The sequence below is a fragment of the Coregonus clupeaformis genome, chromosome 1 (assembly GCF_020615455.1).
Source record: "Coregonus clupeaformis isolate EN_2021a chromosome 1, ASM2061545v1, whole genome shotgun sequence".
In the NCBI taxonomy this organism is placed as follows: Eukaryota; Metazoa; Chordata; class Actinopteri; order Salmoniformes; family Salmonidae; genus Coregonus; species Coregonus clupeaformis.
Genome location: NC_059192.1, coordinates 61,731,400 through 61,747,156, shown reverse-complemented (window position 1 = coordinate 61,747,156; position 15,757 = coordinate 61,731,400). Strand labels below are relative to the sequence as shown.

General features: G+C 39.1%; 1 protein-coding gene across 2 annotated transcripts in view; it reads right to left on the bottom strand.

The window, feature by feature from the left end:
- LOC121571544 (AT-rich interactive domain-containing protein 5B-like) overlaps window positions 1-15,757 on the bottom strand; it is an 89,304-nt gene that overhangs the window by 55,896 nt on the left and 17,651 nt on the right. For both annotated transcript variants that reach the window (XM_041883075.2, XM_045222122.1), the window contains exon 4: window positions 3,329-3,559. In XM_041883075.2, coding sequence (XP_041739009.1) covers window positions 3,329-3,559 — 231 coding nt within the window. The remainder of the gene's footprint in view (window positions 1-3,328; window positions 3,560-15,757) is intronic.

Genomic DNA, 15,757 nt, shown 5'->3' with positions numbered 1-15,757 from the left:
AGAAATCACAGCGACCTATAAATAAATGAATGCACGGATAAACACACCCATTCATCAATAAACCATATTTATTCTCATAGATTACGCTCCAGTTACATTTGATGGGATTGAGTTAACCAAAGAGCTATCGTTGCGACTGTGTCATGTAAAATCTTCCAGCATGGTGATTATAAATAATCATATTAATTTCAAATAGGTCAGGGCATGCTTTTCCACTTTACCTATTGTCTGGTTGTAGGGCAATTTATTCCTCTGAGAAATAGTGAGATATTTCCCTCGATGACTAACACAGAGGCCTTCCTCCATTGTACTGTAATGAGGATGTGAGAGAGTAGTGTAAGTAAGAATGATGCTATTTACGATACTCATAAACTATGTTCAAAAAGACCGACATGCCCCTACCTGCAAATATGAGGCACAAAAGAGCCCCCTCACAACATACTTAAAATACAAACTACAAGGGTGTAAAATATCATCACTCATGACTCATGGATTTGACGCCAGGCTCCAGCATGCTACTCCTCAACCTCTATAAGATGTGTTGTGTAGGAATGAAGCCACATCAAGAGCCTGTGAAAGTCCTCTCCCTCTTCGCTCTGTCCAGATAAATGATATCTCTCCAGGCTTTTTTCTGTACAGACTAAAGGCCTGAAATAATGTGCATCTGGGCAGCTTGTCCTGTATGTTTCTAATTAGGATGAAAAATATGGGATATTATGCTTCACCACACAGTCATGCTAATTCAGTGGACCGAAAATGCTTTTAGTTCAATACCAATGTGAGGTTCTTGCTAACATCTTATGGAAAAACTCAGTGTATATGAGAAAATGAAAGCTCTATGATTACCCAAATACACAAAAACAGTGCCAGCTATATATCCTGATCTTAGCTTGGAAAAAAGGTTTCAGAGCAGAAATTCTCCCAATCTATCTGGGAGCACATGTTAACAGTTTAGCAGGATAAAATGGGCCTGTCTTAGGCAATCTCCAGCTTTACTGGGATTCAGTGGAGGGGAGTGACACAAGCACACAAAGGAAATCATTCCTTTATCAGTGTGTTTACATTCTGGCCTCATCCTGGCCATGCTACAGTGCTTTTACAGGAACATTAACACAGTTTACACTCCAGAGCGAGTGTCCTCCATTTCACAATATGTTAAAAATAGAATCTCTTTAGGATCTATGCATCTTGTAAGCATTAATATCCAGCAATAAATCCCCCGCCCCCCCGAGGATTACTAAAATAATTCAGATGGATTCCAGAAAATGCTCCTCTTTAATGAACATAAAACCAAATATGAGTGGAAACATCCCAAACAGGCAAACAATAACAACCATTTTTGCACAAATAGATATTGATTCTATTTCCTTTCCAGACATAGCAGTTAGAATAAAAGACTAAACAAAGGAATGAGCCTGTAGTTTCACCTCAAACATGAGTGCCTCACCAGCTTTCAAAACACTGTTTGTTTAAGCAATGGGTATTATGTTTCTCAGAGGTGGGGGCAGGGAGGGTAAGCAACATTATTACTTTGTCACAGGAAAATAAGAATAACATGTCTCACAATATTCTGAAAGCATGGATCCACAGTTGCCAGGCAGGTAATTATACTAATGCTCACGATAACATGTTCTCTCACAGAATTACAATTCTAGTATGATTCCCAAAGAGCAAAGGTAATCATACTGCTTCTATCTATCTATCTATCTATCTATCTATCTATCTATCTATCTATCTATCTATCTATCTATCTATCTATCTATCTATCTATCTATCTATCTATCTATCTATCTATCTATCTATCTATCTATCTATATATCTATCTATCTATCTATCTATCTATCTATCTATCTATCTATCTATCTATCTATCTATCTCTCAGAGGAACAGCCTTGGAACGCTAATATTACTTCAAACTTTTCTTTCTAGATTATGTTATGTAATTAACCATTTTTGTTCTGTCATATCTGTGCGGTTGTACAGAAGAGTATTTTCAAAGAAAATGTGATAATAATATGTGATAGTCACATTGTCAATATCCTCTCCGTTTGGTAGAAATGAGGCTACATGAATATAGAAATCGGAAGAAAGTTGTCTGACATGTCAAGCTGCCTTGCTATTACTAGGCCCTTGAGTAACCAAACCAAAATAAACCTTCAAGTTTATATAAATGACAGTGTCACTCATTGGCCCTCTCTAGATAGCAAAGTTGTAATTATCAGCAGTGTTCCAGTAATTCTGCAGTTACACAAATGACATTATGTCCATACGCCCTGAGGTGGCGGTTTGTCAACAGAACGTCTGTTAAAGGGGCAACCCCTAGAAAAAGATTTGGCCAATGATAAAGGTCAGGATTAGCATTGGAAAAGCATAAATACAATAGTGGTGCAGTGGTCTAAGGCACTGCATCTCATTGCTTGAGGCGTCACTACAGACCCCCTGGTTCGAGTCCAGGCTGTATCACAACCGGCCGTGATTGGGAGTCCCATAGGGCGGCGCACAATTGGCCCAGCGTTGTCCGGGTTTGGCCAGTGTAGGCTGTCATTGTAAATAAGAATTTGTTCTTAACTGACTTGCCTAGTTAAATAAAGGTAAAATAAAAGTAAATAAATACATTTCTAGCTTTAACAACGGCCCATTATTCACTGCCCCTGGCACTTGACCTAATAAAAATCTGGATTAATCATTGGTGAATTTAATATTTCCTAACACGAATAAAACACACATTAATGTGGCGTATTGAGAGAAGTGGTGTTTACATATAGGAATTTCAGTCAGTGTGAAAAAGACTTGTGCCTGAATGTGGTGTAACACTAATCGGCGCTGGCACTATGAGCCAACAGTATGAGCAGCAGCAGGATGTGAGCTTGCTATTCATACCGTATTTTCCTAGGTGTAAAACAGTTTCCCCTCACCTCCTCGCTTCTCTTTTAAAATATAATTACCCACACTGACAATCTCTCCAAAACATTTGACCAGTTCCACAATTACTGTGAGTTAAGCTATACAACAGTGCTCTTTGTGGAAACACATTTTTTTTTTAAGAAAGACTATCTTAAGGACCAATGATACTCATCAGTCTGGTGTGTTTTGAAGGGTTGGGGTCAGTTCAATTTCAATTCAGTCAATTTAGGAAGTGAATTGAATCATCTCAAGTCCATATAGAGCAATTTTGAAATCATGAATTGAATTTCAATTCATCCCCTGAAGTGACTTGAATCAAAGTAGAAGTGACCCCACCCTGGGTGGTGTTCCGTCGGCGCAAAATTTGAGAAAACCTTTTGAAACAGAGCAGTTACTACCTGCACCCTAGCGCTTTGGGATTTACCGAACTCTTCACAGACGCTCTCGTTCTGCAGCAGGGTGGGGTGTTCGAAGGTGTCCCTGCAGTAGAGGATGCGTGTGGTGCCGTGTAGGGAGGCGATGCCGCCCAGAGCCAGCACGGTGTGGTCCGTCAGCAGGGCCGACGGCTGCTCTCTGAGCCGGGCCAGGACCGAGCGGTAACGACAGTACTGGGGGTAGCTCAGCACCAGCACCTTCTTGCCGTCATCTTCCTGGCCTGGAACAAAACAAATGTAGAAACAAACAGTTAGCCCTAGTTTCAAACAAATATAGTTTAAACCCATACACACCCCCTGATAATGACACATTTCACTTGGATAGGGGAATTAATAATACTTTATGTATGACGTGAACTGATAATAGCAGAGGCAAAGGGCAAGCAAATGTCAAGGCAACTGAGAGATTTTCACATCTAGATTGACAGGTTGTAACAAGCAACTTACACGTAAATTCAAGCAGCAGTTTTCCCAGGATTGTTCATTTTAGGAAGACAAGCATGTAAGAAATGCCACTTAAGGCAGTCTTGTCATTCAGAAACAGGCAGTTTAGGTAGAAAATGTGGTAACATTGTTAGAGAAAACCCCAGACAATCCATTAAAATCTATCAGCTGATCTCGCTATGTATATCATGCAATTTATGACCGGAAAAAACATATACAGTACCAGTTTCTTTATTTTTACTATTTTCTACATTGTAGAATAATTGTGAAGACATCAAAACGATGAAATAACACATATGGAATCATGTAGTAACCAAAAAAGTGTTAAACAAATCAAAATATATTTTATATTCAAATAGCCACCCTTTGCCTTGATGACAGCTTTGTACACTCTTGGCATTCTCTCAACCAGCTTCACCTGGAATGCTTTTCCAACAGTCTTGAAGGAGTTCCCACATATGCTGAGCACTTGTTGGCTGCTTTTCCTTCACTCTGCGGTCCGACTCATCCCAAACCATCTCTATTGGGTTGAGGTCGGGGGATTCTGGAGGCCAGGTCATCTGATGCAGCACTCCATCACTCTCCTTCTTGGTAAAATAGCCCTTACACAGCCTGGAGGTGTGATGGGTCATTGTCTTGTTGAAAAACAAATGACAGTCCCACTAAGCCAAACCAGATGCGATGGCGTATCGCTGCAGAATGCTATGGTAGCCATGCTAGTTAAGTGTGCCTTGAATTCTAAATAAATCGCAGACTGTGTCACCAGCAAAGCACCCCCACACCATAACACCTCCTCCTCCATGCTTTATGGTGGGAAATACACATGCGGAGATCATCTGTTCACCCACACCGCGTCTCACAAAGACACAGTGGTTGGAACCAAAAATCTCAAATTTGGACTCCAGACCAAAGGACACATTTCCACCGGTCTGATGTCCATTGCTCGTGTTCCTTGGACCAAGCAGGTCTCTTCTTCTTTGGTGTCCTTTAGTAGTGGTTTCTTTGCAGCAATTCAACCATGAAGGCCTGATTCACACAGTCCCCTCTGAACAGTTGATGTTGAGATGTGTCTTACTTGAACTCTGTGAAGCATTTATTTGGGCTGCAATTTCTGAGGCTGGTAACTCTAATGAACTTATCCTCTGCAGCAGAGGTAACTCTGGGTCATCCATTCCTGTGGTGGTCCTCATGAGAGCCAGTTTCATCATAGTGCTTGATGGTTTTTGCGACAGCACTTGAAGAAACGTTCAAAGTTCTTGAAATGTTCCGTATTGACTGACCTTCATGTCTTAAAATAATGATGGACTTGGTCTTCTACCAAATAGGGATATCTTCTGTATACCCCCTTACCTTGTCACAACACAACTGATTGGCTCAAACGCATTAAGGAAATAAATTCCACAAATTAACTTATACTAGTATTGAGCCCAAACCGTGTCCTGTTAGATGTGAAATAATAAAATATACCCCTTGGCCCATATAATCATAAAAATCCACCATGTATGCATTGCAACACATCTACGGAAATGTAAGGTTGAGTTGGCAAAACTGCTAGAACAGGGCAAAGGAAAGATAAATCATAAAGAAATGGAACACTCACTCATTCAACCTCCCTTCTCTCTCCCTACTTCTCTTATTCTCTCTCTTTCACTCTGCATACAGTATGTATAGACTGAATATTTAGCTATTAGAATTCGTTGAACAATCCCTGGGTAGCATTACTTGGCAAATATCCAGCCGGAGGTGTTATGCATAATGAGGTGTTGAATGTAGGCATTCTGCAGCAGCACCTACTCAAACATTCCACAACATAACAATGGGGCTTTTTATATGAGGTACTGTACATGTACTAGGTTTTGGGTGATATTAATAATAATAAATATCATAATTATCAATATCATTGACATTGTCGATGATAATTATTGATATGAAATATGATCTGAGTAGTCCTACAAAAATTTATATTGGACAGGGCCAGGTGGCACACCTCCATTTGACACCATTTGCTCCTATTTGGAGTCCACAGCCCAGCCCTATTTGGTACCATAGTCCAATACAGCCGCCCTTCACAGACAACAGAGCCAGTTAACTACACATGACTAATACTTCAAAAGGGAGGGATTGAAAGCCCCCTCCTCAAACACAAACACCACAGATGTGTGTTTCCGTGGTCGCATGCAATTACTGCTTGGTGGCACTTGGTTTGTTTCCAAATGTCAAGGATTTTATTTGAACTAGCCAACCCTGGAACCTGGCAATCTCCTGAGGGCCCTCCCAGCATTCTCTTGATTAGATTCAAATTGCTGGGGAAGAAGCCATGGGGCATTTGCTGTATAGTAGGACTAAGTACGTGTGTGTGTGTGTGAGAGAAGGTGCGTGTGCGTAATGGTATACACACTTTATGTCCTTTTGTTCATAAAGTCTGACCTTTCCAAATAAAGGACATTGTTATCTTTACATAATAATTTTAATTGGCTGGGGCCTTAGTTCTGTCACTAGAGAGTTAAAAGCCGGAGAGAAGGGACATGATGTAATTGATCTCTCTCTCTCTTTACTACTTTCGACTAAAGCAGCTGGTTTTGACAAACAGCTTTTGTGTAGGACCTAGAGGCACTTCTGTGATGATTAAACTACCATGTAACAGATTTTTTTTTTTCATGCATCGTCAAGCCATCTCAAAACTAATAAACACAACACAGTGTCTGTATCATCAGCATAAACACAACCATTCAAGACAGGTCATTACTATTCATAACCGAGGACATATAAGAGTGTATTACACAATATGCAATTCAACTGTAACTATACAGTAGATGGATTATAGTGCCTGCATAAGCAATCTAAGTGCAGAACTCAATTACAAGGCAACTCAAGGACAAGGTCGATGAATCTGGGATATAGGCCTACTATTTATAATACCGCTGCTTCCTGCATCACCATTACTTTGAACAACCATAGGCAATGAGTGCATTTTTGCTTTTCACTTCTCCGGTCAATGATAGCAACCCTTTCAAACCTACTTGTGGGTTTCCTTCAAATTGAGATTACATGGTGAAGAGTAAAGGAAAATGTATTTTCAAACACAGACTCCAAAAAACTAGGAAAAACCCAATGTATTAACCAAATAGCTTTTGTAAACTGTATGGCTTACATTTCAAACAAGCTTAAAATAATTTCACCAGGCAAAAAAACTGACAAGATCTTTCAAAAGACTGTGACTGAAGTTCTGTTCACTGAGGCAAAAATGCGGACATACATTATTCTCATACTATCTGTCAGTCGCTAAGTCCTAAATCACTCACTCGGCTGAAATTTGCTGTTGTCAACATTTCCACATTATCTAACCAGCCAAGGAATTTACTGGAGCTATATGTGATGGGGTTTGCGAGAGGTAATAAATGTATGAGCCAATAACGTCACATTGATATCTGTTCTTACAGTATGTACCCCACAGATATCAAAACAACATGTAAAGCTTTTCAAAGTAGAGAATAAATGAGGGAAACTGGAGAAGGAGACTATTTTGTATTCTCTCTCCATCCACTACCTTTTTGCTGTTCAGCTCTGTATTGATTTCAGAGGTTGCCTTGTTTCCATTTACCAAAGACTCCTTTCATAATGTATAACACATATCGGATTCATCCTCCTTTCTTTCCTGCAGTATATACACTTTTCGTATGAAGGACGTGAGACAGAGAGCTATATGCATGCTGGCTCTCAAGCTGTTTGTTTTTATTGAACCAAAAAAGCATGGCATCTGCCAGTAATAAATATTGGACGGAATGCAAAAAAACAATAATATTTCAGTAACAACTAGCTTGATTCAATGGGCTCCAATCACCACTGCTGCATTACACTCAAGTATTGACTCGCCTCTTCACAGCAACCAATAATATCAGCTGCAGCAAAACATTTCCCGGTTTAGATCAGCCCTAAGAGAACTATTAGTCCCTGTTATATTCACAAGGCATGTCCATAAAGCCTTCAAAGTGAATGGTATTCTCACAAAAGGCCACAAACACCCAGAGGAAATGTTCTATTGAAATGGTATGAAGGGCAGCAGAGGGCTGCTCTCTCTGCAAGTTGGTTCCTGTTCTTAATTATCTAACAGCACTAAAGTGCCTCTTTCTGTTCTAGATTTTTTTAAGGAGTGGAGAGGGGGAGGGTGTCCTCCTGAGACAAAAATAAATGTTCACCTCCATTTATTCAAGTGTGCTGCGCAAGAATTTAGGCCAGCTTTATGCATACAGAAGAATAAAAAAACAGCACAATTACTCTACACACTGTTCTTAAACGACATTTTTAAAAACATACTCCTATTTCAAATGGTTTAGAAAAAGAACGCAGCACTTTCCCTGAGTTGATTTATGTGATTCTATTACATTAAACATTCCTTCCCCTAAGCGGGCTCTGCTCCCTAGCAACAAGCGCTAGCAGCTCTAATGTCGTTGGCATGGGGCCAGTGTAAGCTGTCTGCGTTATTGATTGCTAGATTGAAAAGTTTGCATTTAATAGGCTCTGTAATACATGATGAAATTATTCAGAGCTCCTTGCGCCAAATTGGTTCCTTTGACTATCAAAGACTATGGCTGTTACAAACAAGGCAGCATCCCAATGTTCCAGAGGTATTTTATGCCTGAACCAAATTATAGCTTCAACCCTGCATCACCACAACCATACTCCAAACATAAGACCGGTAATTGCCTATACCAGAAAGGTACAATTGGTAGGATCAAGAAAGTCGACTTAGACAAGCAGAAACAGAGATTTGACCGAACTGACAGTCAATATCTTTTGTCCGTGGTAAACAGGCCCCAACAGCGTACCTTAGTCTTTGTTTTATTCATCCAGTGAGATTAATGGCTCTGTTTGCCTTTCCCAATCCAGATACTGCAGTGTAGCACTACTCCTCAGTTACAAATTATTAACACTGGCCAGGCTGTTACATAGAAAACCTTGCCCAAAAGAGATTATCAGTGTAAATGACTGGTTCTGAGGATGAAAAGAAGGTCAGGGAAAATCTGAGGCATTTAATTCCACTATTTCTAAGTCTAAAGGCTTTTTCTCCCAGGTGATGATATACTATCTCTTCTGATGGGCCGGCCTTTCCATTTGTCACGTGGCGTTGTTCGACACAAACTCAACTGAGCAGCTGTTATCTTGGATCATAACGATCGTGACTGAGTTCCTGGCCTGTACATTTTCTGTGTATTCTAGAATATAATTGATGTGAGTTTTCCTTTAAATATACCCTTAATGGGACACAGAGTTCCCATTTGAGCCAAGATTGGGAATTGGGTCAGAGGGAATTACATGTCATTCCTGATGAAACTTGCTGTGTATATTTCCTCAAAGCCCCCCATTGTAAATCATGGCAGATCACTGAGGGCATACAGAGTATAAAAAGGAACATGATTTAATGTTTCAGTTAAAGACAGAAAGGAAAGGGGAGTGAACTACAGACTATTGAGGACATGCATGTTTCCCATTCTAAGGACTTTAATGAGAGAAGAGGGGGCAGTCACTCAACAGAGCCCATTGTGAATTCCTGTCATTATGTAAGAACCTCTCATATTAGCAGATCTGTACAGGGAAGCTTAAAATAAACAGTAGATAGGCTAAGCCAACTGGAACTAATTAAATAATTACATCCAGTACAATTAACAATTTACATGGATTAATGTAAGAACAACTACTGAAACATATATTTCTAATAACGGAATAATGACATTAGTGCCATATTGATGAAATAATGTTGTTTTTTTGTCCTCAAAATGTAAAACCTTGAACAGTTAGATATACAAATATTCATATTGTTGTGTAAAAATAAGATTGCCATAAACTGCCTCCAAAAATCCATGATGTATGCCTAAAATAAACTGTTCACTCTCCTTTTTAATTAGTTTTCACAACAATAATTGGGGTAAATGGTGGAGAGTAACAGGGCTAATGAACAAAAGACGGAAATGAAATAACTGCCAGGACAACAGCATGGAAAAGAGTCTATGAATTACTAAGTCTATGAACTAGGCCTATGTCTTTCTTTGTTCTACCTGTGAAAAGTATCACACTTTTTAAGAAACAACAAAACATTGCTCAAACTGTCCAAAGGTACTTCCCAAATGTAACACTTTGTATGGGTAAACTAACCATAACATTTTAAAGGTAGACTCAGGTGCACAAAGTAAACAGAATACTGGGTCAATTTCCGCAACAACTAAGAACGTTGAAGCACAAGGCTAAACTTCTTCGCGGTTTTGGTCCTGTACCTACCACGCTCTAACAACGTGAAGCGAACGTGTGCACGCACAGATACTGTGTGTGACTGTGTGAGAGCGAAGTATTGCATCTCGCTCATCGCAATATCTGCGGTATTGCTCGTGGCAACGTCATTTTGCTGAGTCTACCTTTAAATATGCACATTATTCAATATGATTTACGAATACTGCAACTTTTCTTAAACAATGTCAGTGGGAAGGCAATCATTGACCCTGAGTTTGACAGCACTAACAACCCCCCACTGACAAAAATTGCTTTGTTCCTGTGCAGTGAATATGAATGGCAAAGCTGTTTTTGCAGTGTGGGTTTCCCGCAGTGCAGATCTGATTGAATTCCAGCGTTTAACTGTAATGTGCACAAAAAGACTGCAACTGGAGCAGCTTGAAATGCATTCATAACACAGATGGACTAATATATGTTCTTATGAAATATTCAAGGATATTATGGTGGGATGATGGGCTGGCAATAATACTAAAGGGTAAGGCATACTGACTCTACGAGCCTTGGCAAACTATATAATAAAAGCCACATTGTATATTCGCAAACAAAGTGAATGCCTTCAGGTTGAAATTAATAATGTCACTATGATGGCTTTAAGAGATGTGGTGTGTGCGTGTGTGTTTGGTTCTGTGTATGCGTGTGTCTATGCATGCATGTAAGCATGATGATGTCTATTTTTACTGTCTTTTTCTGCTCAACTTTAATGAAACGAATCCAATAAAGATAACTTGATTAGGGAACCTTTGAGTGGAGTAATGCTCCCCCTATGTATCTAGCTGTTTGGGATGCCTTTCATGTTATAGGAGAGGTCACATCAATAACAGGTCTGTTGTTTCAGAGCTGGTTAATGGACAGACAAAACCCTTCATTTCCTCTGTGAGATCACCACTGGGTTCCCATTGTTTAACAGTCCACCAGCAAAGCATCTCACCCCCTGGAGCACACAGGTGAAAAACAGCTTGAAATTACACAAACATTATCTGACATTTTGAAAGAAAATGAAATTAATAAACCGGTTTTGCCATCGGAATCCAAATTTGATTACAAAGCACATGCCTGCTAGGATGTGTTTTTCTGGCCATTCAAATTCGAGGCATGCTCAAACACTCCCCACATCTAATAGATTTTTCCACCCCACCACACAATTTACTGCTTACAGATTTAGAATTATTTGGCTTCCGGCCAAACTTCAGTCATAAGGGAATTAATGATATGAGCAGATCAGTGAGGGAAAAACAGCTTGTGATTCTCTCTCCAACAGGTCTGAATATAATGAAAAGGACATGCCCATAAACCAAAACCCACTGCTATCAGAGTCGCACAATCAATAGAACACTCCATTGAATTACTTCAAAAGCTTTGGATAGTTCAAGAATTCGTTTGAGGAAATTGCATAGGGGAGAGAAGATGACAAAGGGAGCGTATGGCAGCTATCTGATTAATACACAGTTGAATGAAGAATATGCTTTACAACAAGACATCCTTTGATTTCAAATCCATGCCTTTGTCTATAGGATCACAATATATTTGTCATGGTCTGTTTCCTCCCACAGTATAATAGAAAAGCTACATAAACTACAATCATATGTTTATTACTGGGATAATTCAACCTAGAGAAAGAAATCTGGTTTCTATTCTCTTATCATTCTGCTGAACTCTGAACGATAATGCGAAGGTTATAATCTATAGACTGTATCAATTCAATATATTCAAACTGAAACATTTTCTGAAGATTGCCAGTGGCAGAATCTGGATAGACATAAATAATGTATAATGCTTCATGCACTGGATTAATTATATTTATATGGAGCACCTGTGAAAAATAAAATTTTTATTCTAGTAGGAATGTACATGTTGTTAACTAGAAAGCAGCATGGTTGAATGTTCTTCCTGTAAATAATTTCATCATAGACCTCCAGCGAGGTGAGAAGTAAGAGAGGGGGGGTAGAGAGAGAGTCAAAAATGTGACCTAGCACAATCCCTGTCATCATGTCACAGCACAAGTCTTGCTGGGTGAAGGAGCTGCAGTTGTGAAGGATTAATCATGACCCAAATGATCCACACATGTTCTCTCTTTCTTCTCACTCTCTCTTCTCTGTCTCTCTCTCTCAACCCTAATTTCCTTCCTCAACATCGGGGCGTTTCTTAATTGTGGGAACATACAGTAGATGGCTAGATGCAGATATTGATGTCACAGTAATATACTACATGTAAAAAGCTCTAATGTAAAAACATATATAAAAACAAACATCTTAAGCCATATGTATTTAGCCAGATGTGCTGTATGGTAGAGATCTCATATCATATTATTCTTGTAACAACACATTGAGGTTGCTCCTATATCTTCCCCAGAAATTACATCTTTGTCACATAGAACACAGGTGCTCCGTTTAACACCAGATTACATTTGTACAATCTCTTTATTCCTCACTGTATTACACAACATCTATCAGTCTCCTGTCCAGTCCACTGGAATAGAACAAGAAGAAACCAATTTTGACAGGCCCAAAATTGGGACAGTTCTCTTGGGGATGGATGGACATGAATGTAAACTTTCCCTGCAAAGGCTGCATGGTGGAATTGGTCTCTTTACAGCTGCAGGTCCAGATAAGTGTAATTTTGCTCTTAATCCTGACCATTTAGTATGTGGAGAGCCTTGAAAACAGTTAATTCTTCCTCAAGTTGGCACTTGAATTATGACAGCAATCTCCACTCTCGCTTCACACTGTTAAAAATCACTGTGGTCGATGCGGCGCTCTAGCTAGCAGGCAAGGCAAGGGCACTGTTGTTCAAATTAATTACAGTGGAGACCTCTGTTTTCATATCCTTTGTGAACAGAGCATGTAGCTTAGTTGCTATAATATCACATCATATAATTCACATAAAGAGCAATAGCACTGTGATTCTGCTATTCATGACACAATTGTAGAGAGCATTATTTAAGCTTTCCATGGGCTGTACTTCTCATTGGCTGTCTGCCAGGAAATATTAGGATGCACTCGCATAAAAAATGTTTCCCTCTAACAATAGAACAGTGTATTACTATTTAGCGCAAAATTGATTTCTATGCAATCTCGGGCCGTATCCTGTTATTTTAATGAATAAATGGCTCTGATATATACTGTAGATCATTCATGTTTTGAATATAACTGAGAAAGCAGAAAAGCTCTATCCAACAATAAGAAACTCATTGAGTTACAAATAATAATTTCAAAAAAATATCAAATAATGATTCAGAAGCTTTAACAAAACCTACAAAGACAGCAGCAGGACACTTGAGGAATGCTTGCAATATCTCTTTTTGAGTCATATTTCATTTCAAATCATCAACTCATCACAGCCATGTTGCTATCCAAACTGCAGCTCACTGGAATAGCATGCCCTTGTTGAATGATTCCTCTCTTATCATTAGAGAGACAATGGCAGGCAAGCGAAGGAACACATGCCACAGGGCTAGGGCTGCTGGTGCCCTGCCAGGGGAGTTCTGCTGACCCGGTACATTCAGCAGGCAGCCAGGGAGAGACTCCACTGGAGGGACAAGTGCATTTACACAGCCTGATGGAGTCATTAATGGCTACATCGCTCATTAGCATCACACAGACACAGACAATATTAGAAGGTGACGAGACTGACATAAAATAAAAATAAATCAATACAGCTTTTTTTGTCCCTCCGATATTTTCTGCTATTCCTATTACACAATCACCAAAACACACATATAGAGAAGCACTGGCACACACACACACACACACACACACACACACACACACACACACACACACACAGGCACACACTATTGATTCCTCATGTAGTAGAACGACAAAGCGGCCATTATTGATTCTCCAATCCACTTTCTGTATGAGAATGTAATGATATAGAGTGTATTCAAGGGCAATGCAACACTCAAAGGCAAAAACAAGCAAGCTCTTCAGCTACTGGAGGATATGTGCATCATACACAACACCCAAAACAATAACAACCATCAATAGCTCATTCTGAAGTGCCTTTTCTCCATTTTCTTTGTCTATGTTGTTTCTTCTTTCAGTCATTCTCTAGTCGAATGTTTTTTGGTACTGGAAAATTTATTTATTGAAAAACATTACAGCAGTATCTCTAGAAAGAGACAGGAATATGGTGATTATGTTGGGCCCAATCCCAAATTGATACAACTATGTGTGACTAGACCTTCTACTTGTATTGAATTCAATGGGAGATTTCTAAATGAAGACAGGAAGGATTCTGTTAACTACGAATAAAAAGAAAAACCAAAATAGAAAAATATGAAATTGGAGTTAGAGAATGCTGAATGTATCATTAACATTATATGACAATTCTGCTGCTTCACTATCGTCTGAAGCGGTAAAAACAAAAAATTATTCAAAGGGAATGTTAGGTCCCTCTTCTAAATAAACCAAACAAATGTTTTATATCTGCAACGATTAGCATGACTCATCAGCCCCCTTTATATCTTGTGATTCATGTTCTGTTCAATGCAGCAGTAAAATACCACAATGAGCAGTGGGGAGCCGTGAGGGCCTTCTATGCCTTAAGAGAAGGCCTAAGGATTTATGAAATAATTGTCCTTTTCATTTCTATTTAATCTTTTCAATAATATTTTAATGATATTCTGATTTAAAGATGCAGTCCGGGATCTTAATTAAAACCCCTTACACTCATGGAATTTGGCCTATATGGATAGTTTGAAATGTTTCTAATAAAATAACTATAAAAAGCATATGCATGACCATGGTAGCAATTGAAAGGTGAGGACACAACAGTTCACCTGACACAAGACTGAATCCAAACATTACACTGTTGCTTTTATGTGCATTTGACATTTACTCTACCTTTCACAGCATTTGTCAACAATCAAATCCGAGAATACTCTGGGTACATTCAGTAACATAATAAGAACATGAATTTACATTTTGGAGTAGGTGCAAGATAAGAAAAAACAATTACAAGGGTTTGAGTGAAAGGTCTAACTGGTGTCTCCAAGTGGCCACACACCTCTCCAAACTGTGCACAGTTCCTAAGTAATTTCAATGCACTTTTATGACTCAAGGAAAGAGCCTTCAACTATAAGGTACTTTTTCGTTGAGGAACTGAGGCAAGCACACTTGTAGTTTTTTGTTTGGAACACAGCCCCCACCATCGTACAATTACTGTTGTTGTTTACACAATCCAAAAACATTATAAATCACAATCTGGGTAAGGTTGTCATCATTTGAAAGCTTATTCTATTGCCAACATGGCTAGCTAAGTTATAAAATATGATCTTACAGTGGGAGACATTCACAAGGTACTTCAGACAAACAGATTGTAATTTTGGTGCGCATAAAATGGAGTCATGAGTGCATTCAAGTACGTGTTCCGTAGCAAATTTTCTTCACAATACGACAAACATAGGCTCATTCTGTTCAGGACAACTCAGGGTATAACGCATGTCATCCTTGTAACTGTGGATCAAACATAGTGATCATAAAAGTTGATACTGTAACTGACATGAGTTTTCAAATATGGAAATGTGAAGTGCACATTTGGACTCACAGGTGTTTGGCTTGCTTGTATGACATCAAAGCGGTATTTATTATAATCGTCAACGTTTCATCTTTCAGAACACCGACTCTTGATTTACAGCATTTCCATTACTCAGACAACAACAAATGTGCAAAAGTAGCCCAATTAGCGGGAGG